At 39.7% G+C, this 17,514-nt stretch overlaps 1 protein-coding gene across 2 annotated transcripts; it reads left to right on the top strand.

Moving 5' to 3' along the window:
* Positions 1-380: 380 nt before the first annotated feature.
* On the top strand, positions 381-12,042 carry slc26a1 (solute carrier family 26 member 1). Of its 2 annotated transcripts, none has more exons than XM_056403460.1 (8): positions 381-518; positions 5,971-6,451; positions 6,535-6,744; positions 6,877-7,123; positions 7,287-7,518; positions 7,715-7,898; positions 8,349-8,636; positions 8,767-12,042. In XM_056403460.1, exons 2-8 carry the CDS (start codon positions 6,044-6,046, stop codon positions 9,343-9,345), a joined length of 2,148 nt encoding a protein of 715 aa, XP_056259435.1. In that variant the 5' UTR covers positions 381-518; positions 5,971-6,043; the 3' UTR covers positions 9,346-12,042. The 2 variants fall into 2 exon arrangements, with proteins under 2 accessions (XP_056259435.1, XP_056259434.1); XM_056403459.1 differs by lacking the exon at positions 381-518 and adding an exon at positions 530-2,475.
* Positions 12,043-17,514: the final 5,472 nt, after the last annotated feature.

The raw sequence follows: 17,514 nt of genomic DNA, 5'->3' as shown, positions 1-17,514 counted from the left end.
AGCATGATATCGGAGGATAACAGTCAGAATCTTCCAAAATGTGGAATTATGTGGGACAGACTTGGGCCGAGGAGCCAGGCATATGTTGGTGCCAGCTGATCATATTTTTATGATTTATTAACTATTTTTTAAATAGTTTTTGAAATTTACCCTGAAAGGACATCTATGCGCACACACACACACACACACACACACACACACACACACACACAAGGACACACACACACATTAGCGGGGGTTTAGTTACTATGGTAACCATCACCCACAGCCGCCCTCCCTCCATGTTTTCTCCTGTCTCCCCTCCCCCTCTGCTCGTCTCCGATCGGCAGACATGAACGAGAGTGGGTTGCACCTCCCATCATGCTTTGCAGAGGGAAACAGGAAGAAGCAAGATGCAGACAGAGAGCAGAAGAATGGAGTATGGAGGAAAACATACTGATAGTGGGTGAGAGGCACCAGCCAGGGAGGTATGGCTGATGTTGCCCGCAGGTCACATTCAAGCTGCTCCTTCTCTATGGGTGAGTCCTGTTATTTCACTTGTTTCACATCCATAAATCATGATGAACATGTGATGAAGCTTGTAGATGGTGGAGCAGACGTGCAGACAGATGGATGATGCTGGTGGATTTAAAGGGGCAGTGCAGTAATCCTCTCAGATGGAACTGGATGAGCGGTTTTTAGCTTTAGAGGGAGGGAACAACAAAGATGACAGGCCGGGCAGAGACCCCTTATATCTTATGATTGTTTGGTTTGTGTCAGCAGGAAGTGACACTAATCTAATTGTGCACTGATATTAACCACGCACTCTCTCTCACACACACACACACACAGACAAAACACACATGCATTGGACTCTCTCTTTGATGCTTTGGTGGTGTGTTACAAATGTGACTCCAGTCTTAACTGTGACTTAATGAAATCAGAGGAAGATAAAGAAGTTAACTGCCACGACTTCACACCAACACTGACAATAATGCCATTCAGTCTAGCGTATAATGCACACAAGGACACCCCCACTCCCCCACTCTGTGTGACAGTCTGAGACCCACTTTCGTCTTAGATTCTGTCACACAAACCATTCCATCCTAGTTTTAGTCTATTTATCCGCCTGTCTGTCACAGGAGTTTTGCCTGAATAAAATAATTTCAGACCCTCAGTTCTTGTATGAGCCTTATTTCATATTATATATAAACAAGTGTTTTGTTTCATTCACCTCACATTCAGATTCACATTGTTTGGCTTAAGAGTACAGTAGGGGGAAAAAAATGCAAAAGAAAAAATAAAAATAAGTGAAAAAGTAAAATAACTGAAAACATAAGAGAGAACATTAGTCAAAGATATGATGAATGATGTTTTCATCTTCTAGCCCTGTGCTCTGAAACTCTGCTCTGGATATCCCTGCCTGCAAAAACCAGAGACCTCATTTTTTATACATTTTTTCCTCTGTAAGTAAGTGTACCTGCCAATAGAGGGGGAAAATAAAAATGGCCTTTTCTGGTTTGTTCGCTTAGTTTTCCTTAGCTAAGTGACACATCACTGCTCAAATGCAATTCATTATGTACAACATTAAGTGAACGCATCAGTTTAGTATAGTACTAAACAGTTCCAGGACTTTAGAGGCAACGTTTACGGGGTTAATAAAAAGGCTAAATGACAAAAGTAGTAGTGTGTAAGGCCAGTTCTTAAATGACTTAGTGTGAGAATATTGATAACTTTTAGGGTACGTGGCTAACGCTTCTAATTATTAGTTTGGATTTCATTTTCTAGTATTTTAGTATTACACATTTTTACCTGTAACTTACTTACTACTGTCTTTGTTAAGGTACAAATACAAAGAACACTTACATCACATCTGATCTGAGTGTAATTCATAAAAGACATTGGTTGTTTCCCGCGCAGCCACACAGATAACAGTGGCCTGTCTTTGCTTGTTGTACCTCATGTATGCCTTATCTTCTGTTTGCACTGTAATCCACTCTGTCTACAGGATGTATCTAAACAGTATGCTGACATACGAGTCTGCGCTCACTTTCACTTTGCAAACATGATCACAGGCCCCAGGCCTTCAGCAGGACAGATAAACATTGTGATCCAGTAAAAAATTGACTTCATTTAACCTCTCTCGCATGCGCACACACACACACACACACACACACATACACACACACACACACACACACACACACAGAAATATGCTTTCCAGAGCCCCACCCACTCCCAGTAATCAAGCCAATAAGAAACACTGAGGGTGAGCAAAGGGCTGCTCTTATCTTACTTTTTATCCAGCGGAGATCACACTTATATCTACTGCTGTCTGATGGCTGAATGACATCAAGAGAGAGAGACACACAGAGAGAGAGAAAGAGAGAGACATAGAGAGAATGAGAAGAGGTTAAGCCAGTCAACCGAGCTGATTATAACTCGACACATCAGAGACTTGTGGTCCTGTTTGTCCCAGTGGTGGTGACTCTGCAGGTGAGTACATTATCACACACTTTAGTGACTGGAACAGTGTGTTCTTATAATTTGGATTTATCTAAGGAAGAACCACGATGTTTTAAAATTTGGTTTCTCTGCTACCTGGAAATTTAGAAAAGCATTTAAAGAATAGTTCACTAATATTACTAGAGAATAGACTATCTTATTGTTATCGTTGTGTTGCTTCTCAGTTTTTTTCACAGTTGATGACAGTGATAAGCTGCAGAAAAGATGTCTACAGTACATTGTTTGAATATGAATTAAATGCACAGTCAGTTCTTTATTAAACATGCAGTCCTATATTCATATATTGTATTACTACTTTCAATATGAGTCATCTTCTGTTTACTATTATATTGAATTCAAGCACTTGAGCATGACATTCAAGTTGTACTCATTGTTTCCAGCCCTGTGTGTTACTCTTATGACTTTCTTTGGCTCTTCAAATTCAGTTAAACTAATTATTTGCATGATTTACAAAACTACCTGTTCTCTAAATCAACATCAGCCGCAAAGCAAAGTAGGGGGAAGGTGAAATTACTGTTTAATGGTTACATCATGTTGTAAATTTATTGGTGTTTTTTGCAATTGGGAAAGTAGTCCTGGCTTCAGTAGTTTGCTTTTGCAGACTCACAGTGTGGACAGACCTTGAAGGGGTTTTAAAAAAAAAAAAACTATACAATAAAATGTTCTGTATATCTCCACATGGCAATGAAAAAATTAAGAAACATGACTTTTAGGCTGATGCACTGCTATAAATTTGAAAAGAAAAATAGTTGTTGCTGTGATATTGAAAACATTACTAGATTTAAGGTGATTATTTTGGTAGTTCACGTCATATCTGTTTTAGAGAAAGTTATTTTTTGCCCCTTTTGACTTTTAACATGATTGTACAGAAAAGATTTCAAATATATATTAAAGGTGGACACCAGCCTCAAAAGAAGTCTTCAGGTCATTTCTAAGCAGTGGTGGGGGGCTTTTATACCACATGATTAAAGGCGGGGAACAAATTGATTAGAAACGGGTTACAGGAACTGCTTTAATCAGTTGTTTTCAGTGTTGTTCATGGTTGACACGTAAATAAATGAAATGTTTCTGCTACAAAAAGTTCTCAGTATGACTCCTGCCTTGTTCATCAGTTAATCAGGTGTCTGTGTTTCTCTACTTGAATAAAAACTTGTTGAGGTGGACAGCTTTAATCTGTTTTGTGGGAGTGTTCAACACAAATACAAGGTAGTTCTTGTATCCTTGCTCTCTTTTTGCAAGGCTTTCTTAGATTTTATGTGATATAGCTGAAAGCTACATAGGCTCATTATTCGTCTCCTGTGGCTTCTATCAATGAAAAAAGTCAAATGCGTTTTCTAAGATCCATATGAACACAGATTGGGCCCTGTTTTGGTCTATTTAAAGGGGTCATTATTATGCAAAGTGAACAATTGTTGTCCTGCAAAGTAAAAATGCCTAGAAATAGTGAGTTAGAAACAATCAACAAAGAAGAAAAAAACAGTAGAGGAATGAGGAAACTTAAATCCGTTATCAGTGCAAAACAAGTTGTTTTTCTGCAAAGCAACAAATCTGATGTAAGTAAACCTAAATGATCAAAAAGTATCCCATTTATCATGCTGTCATATCTGTCTGTGAGAGTTGTCAGGGCTCCCACAGGAAGTCTAAATCACAGCACATACCATCGTTGCTGTGATGGCAGAGGCTGATAACATGTCATGCAAAGTGTTTTATGGTTTCTTTGACATGGTTATCTCAGCAGGCATGCAGCTGCTCCTGAGCATAACCAGCCTTGTGAGTTGCCAGTCACAACCTTCATTTGAGTCATGAATATGTTGATCACTTGCTTTCATTCCATGATGTGTAATTTGGTGTCAGATGTGGGTTTTAAAAGCCAGCTGATCATGTTCATCTGTTGCTTATATTATTTACCACTTTAAGAAACAGAACTGACATTTTACGTCAGTGAATATTGACATACACATAATACTAAGATTGGAATTTCAGTGCAAACTTCAAGAGAATTTAAAACTGCCATATAGGCCCAATATACTTGCAGTAATGTGTGACAAGATAAAGAGTCCAACAGTCATCCTAGCAGCCCAGTGAGGCAGTGTTAATGTTTACATGCTGATAGCTGGTATAGCATGTTAGCATGCTAACATTCGCTAATTAACATAAAACACGATGTACAGCTAAAGCTGATGGGAATGTGGGAATATTACTGATGATGGGACAACATCACAGTTACAATTAATTTTATGGGGACATGAACATCTGTACCAAACTTAACAGCAGTCCATACTTGAAACCGGAGAAGGTGTGGTTCCTTAATAAACACAGGGCTGGATCTGTGCCTCTGTCAGCATGCAATCACTCCATGCATCCTCCCAAGCATGCAAAGGATGAGATGAAGTAGTCTGCTATTACTTTGGGGTCGTTATTTGTTCTGTAGGCCTCCATCCACACTACATAGCAGCTTAAACCATCAATACAACCATTGATAACAATGGTGTATGGCTTCAGTTTATCGTACAAATCCATGTGCCACAGCGCGTTGCGACCTTTGTTGCAGTAATGCCTGCGTCTCAGAAGCCGTGCCCGCCTGAGCTCCACACCTTCAGGATCAAACAACTTGATCAGTTGTCTTATTGTGTCTTGTGATACAAGATGTCCCCTCTGAATTGCACGCAGGTGTAACCAACAATATCCCTGCATTTGTCTATTACCCGCTATTTCAGTTTGCACGAATGCAGCCACCTCTCCCAAGCTCTCGGCACAATCGCTTCAAAGTCCTAATGCTGACAACTACACTGTGTTTATGAGCCGAAAGAGAGAGAATTTCTTTGTCGCTAAAGCTGATTCTGAAGTACAATTTCATCAGTTCATCTATACAAGGCATTTTGTAGAGGCAGTCATACGCGCTGTTTAATGTCATCTCAAAAGGTCGACTGTAATCTTGAAATGGCAACTTTATTCTCAACATTTAGACTTTATTCTCGAAAGGCAAAATTAAAATTTAAATCTTCCTCTTCTGAACCAGTTCGACTTCATTCTCTACATTTAGACTTTATTCTCGACATTTCAACTTTTTTTCTATAAAGTGCATGATTTAAAAAAACTTCATCATCATTTTTTTCCCCTTATCCATGGCCCTAATACTCCTTCGTACCAGTCTGTTATACCCATTACACAATTGTGTTTTAAGATTGATCACTCATTGTCTCACTTCTTGATCTAAATAAACTGCAGTGCAGCTCTCCCAGAGGAAACAAACTACAAATAGCACTGTTCCTACGAAGTAAATGTAAAAATGCCCCACAATTCAAATAGACCAAAGCAAACATGAAAGTACAAGGTATAAATGTGACCCTAAAAGGACAATACACAATCTTATCTATTGGCTGAAGTCATCTCCACTGATATTCTGTTTCCATTTTGTCTTTCCCTGTCCGTCCTGTACATCTTTTTTCCTTGATGTTCTTTTAGGAGCACAGCTGACCACTTTATCCACCTCCCCTCCCTCTTCCACTCACCGTTTTACCTCTGTCTCCTGAAGACCATGGAGGAAGTCACCAACGTCACAGAAACAGCACTGGCCCTGCCACCTCTCCTGGAACGGCGGGTACGCCAGCGACAGCCCACAGTTTCAGTCCTCAAATCCAAGCTGAAGCAGGGTGTGACCTGCTCTGTACCCAGAGTCCGATCCACCCTGACAGGGTTCTTCCCTGTGGTGAAGTGGCTGCCTAAATACAAGCTAAGAGAGTATGTCTGGGGAGATGTGATGTCCGGGGTGATTGTCGGTATCATCTTGGTACCACAGGCCATTGCCTACTGCCTGCTGGCAGGCGTGGAGCCGATCTATGGCTTATACACCTCATTTTATGCCAACATCATTTACTTCCTCATGGGGACTTCCAGACATGTTTCTGTGGGGATTTTCAGCCTCATGAGCCTCATGATTGGACAGGTAATGGATCATAATGGCAATGATCGTACTTAAATATCTTAAATGAAATTATTTGTCACTGATTATTTTCTGGTTGTCTGAAGGTGGTGGATAGGGAAGTGTTCCTGGCTGGTTTTGACCTCAATGATGATTTCAAAGCATCTGCACTTCCTGATGTGTTTAATGGCTCAATAGACACCAACCTCACAGTTGGTAAACTGCACACTGTGGAGCTAATGGGCCAGCAGTGCGGGAAGGAATGTTACGCTATCAGTATCGCTGCTGCTGTTACGTTCCTGGCTGGCATCTACCAGGTAAAGGAATAGCTGTATTCTGACTTTACTGTTGCAAAGATTCTTAATCTTGTTAAACTACATTTTGGCTTTGGTCTTTCAGTTTCCATGTTTTAATTGGCTTCTCTGTCCTTCTTATGATCCTCTCACCAGGTCATGATGGCTGTGTTTCGGTTAGGCTTCGTCTCTGTATACCTTTCGGCCCCCATGCTTGACGGTTTTGCCACGGGAGCCTCTTTCACCATCCTGACCGTGCAGGCTAAATACCTGTTAGGTTTAAAGATTCCCCGTCACCAGGGATACGGCACAGTGGTTGTCACCTGGATCAACATTTTTGCTAACATTCACAAGACTAACCTGTGTGATCTCATCACCAGTGCCATCTGTATTTCCATATTAGGTAAAGAACTCTACTTTACATATTCCTCATACAGTGGGTTTTCTCTAAAATTACCAATATTTATTATAAAATTCATGTAGTACTTGTGATTTGCAATTAAAACCTGAACTCAAATTGTTACTTTTCATTAATTTGGAAAATAACACTGAATTTTGGATTATAGTGGGAGGGAAAGAGATCCAGGAGCGCTACAAGGATCGTTTGAAGATCCCTCTGCCGACCGAGCTGGTAGTAGTGGCAGGAGCCACACTAGCCAGCCATTTTGGGGAGCTGAACAGTATTTATGGCTCCAGTGTTTCCGGTCACATCCCCACAGGGTTCATCCCTCCACAGGTGCCCAGGTTTGGTCTGATGTCAAGAGTGGCACTGGATGCCATTCCGCTGGCTGTCATTAGGTAATGTACAACCAATGAAACACCACGTTTGTATGCCAAATTTGTTCTTGCAGTACAACAGTTAAATGTGATTCTTATTTGCTAACCAATTACAATACAGTTGAAATGATTCCTTACATCAGGTCTAAAAGGTTCTTCTCATGCTTTTGAGGGCAAAGATTAACACAGCCTCAATCGGTTTCATTTTATTGCGTAGTTTTGCCTTCACTGTGTCACTGTCCGAGATGTTTGCCAAGAAAAACGGCTACACGGTTCGTCCCAACCAGGAGATGCTGGCCATCGGCTGCTGTAACATCATCCCCTCCTTCTTCCACTGTTTCACCACCAGTGCAGCTCTAGCAAAAACCATGGTGAAGGATTCAACGGGCTGCCAGACACAGGTAAATTTAAAACCCTTTGAAAATGGCGAAACCCATTTTTAATGCCTTTATTTGTTTTAGAGTTCTTTCTTGAAACATTAATGTGATGTTTTCACCTACACTTGCAAAATTACACTATAGATCTTTGTCGTTTTCAGTTTATAATAGACCTATTATGTTTTGCGCACTGTCACGTGCTTACAAAGATCCGGAAGAAACATTCTCACTACCTTTATTTGCTCTGCAAGGATGGGGAATCAGGGGTTCTGCATGAAGCACATATTGTTTTTGCTTTTTTGTTTATGTTCTAGCTTTCCTTCATAATGAGACGGTTTCTTGGAACATCACTGAAGTCTGTCCTGAGACCTGGTGTACAGCTTCAGCATTCAGAGCAGCACACTGTAAAACAAACAGTATTTTATCTTTCTTCATCCATCTCTGTTTCTCTCCATTTCTCTGCACCTCCATAAGGTATCAAGTCTGATCAGCGCCATGGTCGTCCTTCTCGTCCTCCTCTTCTTTGCACCTTTCTTCTACGCTCTCCAGAAATGTGTTCTTGCCTGTATCATCATTGTCAGCCTTCGCGGGGCACTGAGGAAGTTCAAGGACGTCCCTGCTAAGTGGCGCGCTAGCCGGAATGATGCCATCGTTTGGCTGGTCGCCATGTCGGCCACGGCTCTGATCAGTGTGGAGGTGGGCCTCCTGGTCGGAATCATCTTTTCCATGATGTGCATCATCTATAAGACCCAGAACCCTAAAGTGAGTAAATTACTTGAGGCTTGTTTTTGATTACGGATACAAACAATATTTCCAGATCTGCAATGACTTCAGTGACTTTATTGCCTTTTGGTAATCTCTTCATCTCACTTAATCTGATGTCTGATGTTAGGTCTCTCTGCTGGGCCGGGCCAGCGACTCTGATCTTTACGAGGATGTGGATGAGTACAAAAACCTTATGCCTCCGCCTCGGGTTCAGGTCTTCCGCTTCCAAGCTCCTCTGTACTTCGCCAACAAGGACACCTTCCTCAAATCCCTCTACAAAGCTGTTGGAGTTGAACCTTTCTTGGAGATGACTAAGAGGAGAAAGGCAGAGAAGAAGGCCAAAGAGATGTCCCTGAAGCAGGCCAAGGCAAATGGGGATAAAAACAATGGGGAGGTTGTTATTGGACTTGTCAAAAGAGAACTGGAATTCCACACGATAGTTTTAGACTGCGCTGCCATTCCTTTCATAGACTCAACAGGCATGGCAACGCTCAAAGGGCTGGTTAAGGAATACAAAGAAATAGGGGCATGCATACTCCTCGCCAGCTGTAACACCTCCGTCATTGATACCCTGCAGAAAGGACAATTTTTTGGGAAGAATGACAAAGACATGAGCAGCCTGCTGTTTCATACAGTTCATACTGCAGTTCTTTATGCAAATAGTACATATGCAGCATTAGAGAGGTCAGAAGACTCTGTGGTGTAGAACATCTGAAGGAAGAAGGGAATTCTTCTCTTTTCTGAGCCTAAAAGTGATTTTAGGTATTTAGGTTGCCATCTGGAACAGTACTGCATTAGGTAGCTTTGAGGTTGCCTTTTAAGGAGCTTTGTTCAGGAAAACATCAAATTAAGAAGAATATCCTATCAAGCTGATTTTTTAAATTTTTTAAAGCCATTATACCCAGACCAAATAAACCTAATCTGTCCAACAAGCTAGATTTAAGGAGAAATTTCACTGCTGGAGTCATTTCATAAAACTAGGCCATCTATGTAGTGAAAAGATATCAATATACAACAGCCAGTATCCATTACACACTTGTCACTTTTCCATAAAATCAAGAACAAACAAGTTAGAAATGACCCGCAATTGTTCGAATGCCCCACTCGAATACGAACTCTTCACCCCACGTTTGAACGAATGTGTTTGAATTTCGAACAAAAAGTGATAGCCTTAGTGCCTTCCAAGGCCCCTCTCAGACCACCCCCGTTATGGGTACAAAATAAGTAGAGGCCTGTTTCTACTCTATACGTTTCCTAACTCCATTGGGCTCATATATAATAAGCAGCCCTGAATATCTGAGTGTGACACTGGTAAACACTGGTATTTTAATATCAGTTTTTCTCTAACACTGATAGACTGTGTTGCTAACCTTCCTCATAGGCGGGCTATGTAAAAAGCAGAGGTACAGAATGTGGTTAAATCACCCCTCTCTGACAATCTGCGGTATGTGTCTTCCACTGGATTTTTGCAGTTTGACATTGAGCGAAATTCAATGTCTTTCATACACATGTACGCCCAACATTGAAAGATGAGAACCAGGTTGAAAATCTGTGAAGTTGGCAGTCAAGACAGAGTAAACAAACATGTTCCCTGATCAGCAAATACTACCATGGCTGATGGATGATGAGCTATTTTGCCAAATTTATAGCCTGTCTGTACCCATAAAAGTTGAAGCATATTTCTTTTAAGTAATTTTTTAGGCAGTTTTTGCCTTTATTTGGATAGGGACAGGAAAGTTGGGGAGAGAGAGGGGGTGACATGCAGCAAAGGGCCATGCGTCGGACTTGAACCCATGGCTGCTGCGGGAAGGACTGAACCTAAGTGGTACGCGCTCTACCAGTTGACCCACTGGGGCACCCGGATGCATATTTCTTTGTCGACTGTTACCAGATTTGTTACACCTTTGGTTGCTATGGTAATTATGTTTCAAATTTAGATACACATAAAGGCATGGTGATATGATTGTTTTAAGCTGCTTGCGTCATTTCATCTGTAATGGACTGTGCCAGTCGTGCTCACTTGTGTTGCCTTCTCCCGTTACCTTTCCTCCTGTATTTTCCTCATTTCCTCTAAATAACTTTAAATCTGAACACAAGTAAAAATCGGGGGAAAAAGAAACATGAAGTAGGAAAGACAAATGGAACGTATCCATGGTTTTGTACAACAGATTGTCTGTGGCTTATCTTTTAATGTAGATGTTGGGAATCACAGACACAGCCTAACCCTAACCTTGATCAGTAGCAACAGTGATATCAATAACTGAGGTGTAATAAATGTTATATAAATTTAATGTGTACGTTCTTGTTAGTTTAGCGCTTTATTTCACAGTTGCTTTGGTTGTATGTTAATGGTCACAAATTTAGCTTAGTTCTTACTCTTACTTAGTTCCTACTCAGTTGTTGATTTATATCTGGGTTTTTTAAACACTTGTGTCACTATGTCACTAAAGCTCTTTCATCATTTTATATCACTTTAGACCTTTGGCAAAGTCCATAAGAGCTCTAATCCATGAGTCCAGAATCCAGGCTATCAGTGGTATTTCCTGAGGTGCAAACTATTACCCTGGACCTCATAATCATTTCTAAAAGGTTAGTTAAACTGTTCCCAACTTAAAGAAGCGTTTGTGTGTGGTGAAAAGAAAAGCTTTACGTGACTCATGAAGACTGCATGCTTTTCCAGCCTTGTCTTTATACAAGGGCTCATTACAACATACTTGTACTCTTGCCCTGTTCTCTGGTCTCCCAATGGGAACAGCTCTATGATCTGTTCTTGTAAAAATGAAGGATTTACACACACCTGAGATATCCTCTCAGATGCTGAATGAAAGCAAGCAACCACTGGTGCTTCTGAAAAGTATATTTTTGCTTACTGATGGCAGCAGGTGATGCCACATATTTGGTCGAAATGTTTCACTGCCACTGGTTTGTTAAATCAATTATTTTGTGATGTGCAAAAGGTGAGCACACATCGTCTTATTGTTAAATCACAGTTTTTCTTACATGTTTTATGATGTTAGTAAAGAGTGAAATCTAGATTAAAAAAATAACAGTTTAATGTAAATACTCTAACTTGACTTGAATTACTTTAAAAAGGATGTATTTTTATTTAATGTGAACATGTTTATGTCAAAAATACAAACAGGTGAAGTGACATTGTAATAAGATGTACACTTTCTGGTTTGTAAGTTTAGAACATAATTGTTTTGTACTTTCATACACTCATTTTGTCATCAAGAGCTGACACCTATTAATTTAACTTGAATCATGGTTGTAATTACATTTAATTGTTTTAAGGGAAGTCTTTTTGACTTTCATTTTAGACATAGTGTTGACATTCAACATCCATATACAAACACTGCCTTAATGTTCAATACTTGAAATAAAGTGATAAGTTTTTTATGAAGTACTTGCATCTGACTTTATTTTTGCATTTTATATCAAAGGACTCTATTAATAACAAAGCTTACTTATTTTGCCAAAGAAATGAATATTAAAGCTACACAACTCAACATTTTTATACTACAATGAATCAAGGGCCCCTCAGCATGTAAGTGTCTTTCAGCACATTGTTTTGGTTTTATGACTTGTATTAGTTTCAAATGACATTTGAAGAACTCAGTGGCAACACTCCATGTCTTTCCAGAAATAATGTTGTTTTTTCCATTAAATCTACAGACCTCAGGGTAAGCAGTTTTCAATGGAATTAACTGAATTAACAGCGGACAGATCCTTTAAAAAAGCTTGACAACAATAAATATGGGAGGAAATTTTAAATGAATGTCAAGTTGCACTTTTTGTCACTGGGACTCAAGTCAACCATATCTTTGAAATTAAAAGTACTTCAGAGCTGAATACTTCCCAAAATGATGATTCGTGTAAAGGCGACACTGTGCTGCTGTGTCAGGCTCCACATAACTATCCATTGGCCCATGAGGTAATACAATCATTGCTATTATTTGCTAACATAATTATACTTTCAAACACTGACTGTATGTCTTGTTGTATGGTCAGCCATTCTCAACAACAACTGTAGCAGAGTTTTAAGTTACTCCCCTCCCAAAAACAGAGACAGGCACATGCTTGTAGCCTGGTCAGGTATACTTTAGGGGCCCTTCTCTCATTTATTAACTGTAAACATGGAAAGAGTAAGCTGTTTGCTTTAACCAAGATTGTCAATGATTAGATAAGTTAACATGTATGAAGGTTTGTATGACCTGTAAGGTGGTACATGGTGTAACAAAAGCAGAGCTTCTTCTTATAAAAAATGTTCCTCTTCCTGTTATTTTGTCTATGTGGCTGACATGATAATTGCCCATAAACAGTGACCCCCAGCCTCAGTGATTTGCTGTATACATTTGCCCTTGTTGGAGATGCATTATTGGTTCTCTTTCCTTAAGTGCATGACTTTAGCCAAATACAATACATTCAGCCTTTGTCACATTCAAAACTACATTGGTTTGGTTACCTCATCCAAAATTAACTTTGTTTCATTTTCTAAGAGAACATTCAAGTCAGCATCACTAAACTGGCTTTACTCAACAACTCACATATCATTGGTAAAAATAGAGAAGAACAATGGGCCCAAGGAACATCCCTGGCGGACAGCACACTGTCCCATGTTCTATTAGACAAATAACTCCTCATTCAGTTACAGGTCAAAGTATTAAAACGACAAGCAGAAAGTTTGATTGAGATCATCTCAATGGTCAATTAAGTAAAACACAGCACCCAATCCTTTTCCTGATTATATCACTCACCCACTGATCAGTCATCTGCATTAAAGCTGTTGTAGTGCAGTGAAATGCTGAATTGTGAGACCTGGTCAACACATTTCTTTCCATTTTTCTTACATGGCACAGGTTAAAAGGGCAGCTATTAGAACCTGTAAACATGTCCTTGTTTTTGGGCACAAGAATAACTTTTTACCCTATTCACTTAAACTGGTTAAAAATCAAATGTTCAATCTCAGTTTTTCATATGATTGTCATTGATAAGTTGTTTTGAAAATTATATCATTATATGACTTAGAGTATTAGACAGTTTCTTTCTATGTTTTATTTAGTTTATCCTATTATGATAGACTTTTTCCCATTTCCCATCGGATTTTGGCGGAGGAAACAAGGGTGATGCTACAAAAATACATCATCATTGCAGCACTCTACACATGAGGAAAGAAGACAGGACAACATGAAGAATAATTTACATTTCCTAACCAGCAAGGTAGAGAATGTAACATCCACCTAGAGTACATTGTCTTACATCTTCTGCCCCTGCCCTCTAAACATGCCATGCATCTCTTTTAGTCATTCTCTCACCAGGGCTCAGAGGATAATTGGCTTTTTTTCTAGGCTGCACATTTTCATTATCAGATGCTTTTCTCTTCAATTTTAACTGAGCCGGACCCTGCACAGTGGTGGTGGTGTTCGGCCGGTCTGCTCCTCCAATCAATTTCAATTTAATTTCAATTTGATTTATTTAATATACATTATCCCACGGCACTTTACAGGGTAAGGTCGAGACCTTACTTTATTATAGAGAGAAACCCAACAGTTCCCACAAAGAGCAAGCACTCGGCGACAGTGGGGAGGAAAAACTCCCTTTTAACAGGAAGAACCCTCCAACAGAACCGGGCTCAGGGTGGGCGGCCGTCTGCCTTGACTGGTTTGGGTTTGAAAGAGGGTGTGAGGGAGAAGAGAGAAGGAGGGGGGGGGGAAAGAGAGCGCTCAGTGCATCATGGGAATCCTCCAGCACTCTAGATCTATAGCAGCAAAACTAAGGATGGACTCACTTGAGCCCTAACTATAAGCCCTATCAAAGAGGACAGTTTTAAGCCTGATCTTAAATGTAGAGAGGATGTCTGCCCTTCCAAACCCAGACTGGGAGCTGACTGGACAGGAGAGGAGCCTGACAGCTGAAGGCTCTACCTCCCATTCTAGTCTTAGAAACTCTAGGAGCCATAAGTAGACCTGCATTTTGAGAGCGGAGTGTTCTGATAATAGGGAACAAGCTCTTTAAGACACGATCCGAAGGAACATGGTTGGTGCGGGTAAAATAATGGCTGCTGCTGTAGGTGGACTACAACTGGAGTTAAAATGCCTCACAAAGACATTGGTGATTTGAGTAAATGGATGAGGAGGGGACGTTTATATTCTTAGATTACTCACTTTTCCAGCCACCAATGAACCATTTAGAGATCAATTATGGTTTCAGTTACTCACCGGGATGGACGGGGCTGAATGTAGGAGCACTGCCTGGCAGATGAAACTTCACAGGCTAGGCCGAAGTCAATCACTTTGACCCGGTAGGGCTCATGTTGATGTTTGACCAACATCATGTTTTCCAACTTGACGTCTGCATGCATCATCCAAGCAGCCTTCAAGTAATAGAGTGCGTTGGCGAGCTGAAAAGTTATTAAAGTCATACATTTAATACTAATTTCAACAATATTCCACCAGTATCTATTTTCAAATTTTTCTAAGGCAGAGTAGGACATACCTGCTGGACAATCGGTCTGATTTCCTTCAGAGGGAGAGGTCGGAAGTATCTTTCCCGCATGAAATTGTGAAGACTTTTATCCAGATGCTCAAACTCGAGGCAAATATATCCTCTGTCGGTGAAAATCTGGTACCACTGGACAGGGTTGCATTTGTCCGCATTCAGCGATTTGTTTATTTTACAGTGCTACTGTATAACCTACAATATACTGTATACTACTGTATTAATTACAATAACAGACTGTTATTTAGCTGCTGGTGTTAAATATGAAAAAAGATAAATGACAACTTAACTGTACAAAAACCAGGAAATTTATTGTGCAATTTCAACGATACAGTAATAATAATACATAAGAATATTTAAAATCTGAATCTGTTTCCCAGCACTAAACTCTAGTGCCATGGAATCCTAAACCATTAATGCCCAGACAGACAAACGCATATAGTTTCTCAATATTTAATCCAACATCCTGGCTTTCATGAATTCATCTGAATTCTCTACAAGATAACTATAAAACAGAAAATGTTATAAAAGGCTCAGGCATGGGTAAAAGGTAAGTGGAAACAAAACAATCTTCACAAAACAGTCTTACTGTAGGTGTTGTGGATGTTGGTGGCAGCATTAGAGAGGTGAAGGAGATGGGGGTGAGGGGCTGGTGAGGAGGGTGGAGGTGGGTGATGGCATCATATGGAGCAGAGGTAATAACATTTATGATAGTCCTGCAAAAAATGAAAAATACAAATCAATCACTGAGGCACAAATTCATCTAAAATGCTGAACTCACAATAACAAAACACCTTAAATACTGGGTTCTTACACCTTTTCCAAAGTCAAATGCAAGCACTTTTCAAAAACTTTCAAGGTATATTTTCAAACTTTTCAAGCAGCTTACAGCTGTGGTAAATTACATATTCATATACACATACGTATATACTCGAAATGATTATTTCACTTCCTCACATTAAACCAGATGTTATTATACTATAAACAACCAAAATTTCTGTTCCATAATAGCATTCCACAGAAGGGTGATAAAAGAAAAATAAAACGTTTTCCAAAAATTTTTTCAAAATGAGTGACCCTTCTGTAAGTAGGCTTGGCATCCTCTATAACTCGGCTGAGCCAATATAAAACGATCAGTTAGGCAATGTGACTGAATGAATATCCGGCCGTGCTGATATTCCATACAACATCACGACCTCGAGTGTGATATTGCTTTTATAGAACAGTTTTACGAGCGCCATATTAGTTAAATACACAACAACAGATTATGATTTGTTTGTTTATCATTCATTTGACTACGCCAACAAAAAGAGACCTAGTTCCACAACTGGACTGATGCTAAGTAACACAAAAACATTTTTGCTGACCTGCACATAGGTTGCTAGCTTGCTACTTTATCTACATCTCTTTAGCTACCTCAGTAATGCGCTGAAGTATCCAGCCTTCTTCCCTCCATCCTCGTTTGACGACCACACATCATTTAATTCAAATGTTATTTCTGGAAATATATTCATCTTTGCATAATTTGTTGCAATTTAACATACAGTATATATCAACCTCTAATGTGACGCTAATTAACGGTCAATAGAACTCCAGTGAAGCGGAGTGATACATGTAGGTAAAATTCCCATTGCTGTTACACTCTATTTCAGCACTCATGAAATGCCTCTTGTCCAAGCAATTTACTTGGTCGAAACTAACTGTGTATAATGGTATATCATTTTCTAACATAATTACCATATTTCCAAAACCAAGTGATTATAGATGGCAACACTGCCATCAGACAGTAATTAAATCACAAGATGAAGGAAAAACACCTTTCCCCCCTCATTATTTTTGATAAATCTGAAGCAACTGAGATAGGGATTTTTCACAGTAGTAAAGATGGACAGTGAGGCTTTATACTTTAATGCTTCTGTCACTATCAATATGAGCATGTGATGTAATCTCTGATCCACCAAGTCACTAGGAGGTCCCTGTGTTTAACAACTGTGCAGTTTACAAACTGCTATTTAAATGAATCACTTGACAGTGAACAGAAAACTCTCCACCCTTAACTTTGCAAGATGCAGCTCCACAGAACACAACCAACATGGCTCCTGTTTGGTGGAGCCACACTCCTAGAGAGAAATAGGTGAACAGTGTGTATAGTGGGATATGAAAAAAGTCATTTTTCTTATACATTTTTTTCTTTAAATTGGCAACTTTTGTATCAATGCTGCCCTCTACTGTTTAATAGTGTCAATAGCAGAAAATAGGACATGCCAAACACATGGTGCTTCCTCACCAACCAAAATGTTATTATTATGGTAAGTAGGTGACCAAGAAGTTCGACCTTATGTCTGAGCTTTAAGGAGTTATCAAAATACAAACTCAA

Source organism: Seriola aureovittata, chromosome 18, assembly GCF_021018895.1.
Source record: "Seriola aureovittata isolate HTS-2021-v1 ecotype China chromosome 18, ASM2101889v1, whole genome shotgun sequence".
Lineage (NCBI taxonomy): Eukaryota > Metazoa > Chordata > Actinopteri > Carangiformes > Carangidae > Seriola > Seriola aureovittata.
The sequence above is the reverse complement of the archived record's forward strand: the minus strand, read 5'-3'. Positions and strand labels throughout refer to the sequence as shown.

Bases quoted from the DNA above. Each gene is read 5' to 3' on its own strand.
- slc26a1 (XM_056403460.1), top strand. From the start codon at position 6,044: ATGGAGGAAGTCACCAACGTCACAGAAACAGCACTGGCCCTGCCACCT. The intron at 6,452-6,534 runs GTAATGGATCAT...GGTTGTCTGAAG, and splicing joins TGAGCCTCATGATTGGACAG to GTGGTGGATAGGGAAGTGTT. The intron at 7,519-7,714 runs GTAATGTACAAC...TTTATTGCGTAG, and splicing joins ATTCCGCTGGCTGTCATTAG to TTTTGCCTTCACTGTGTCAC.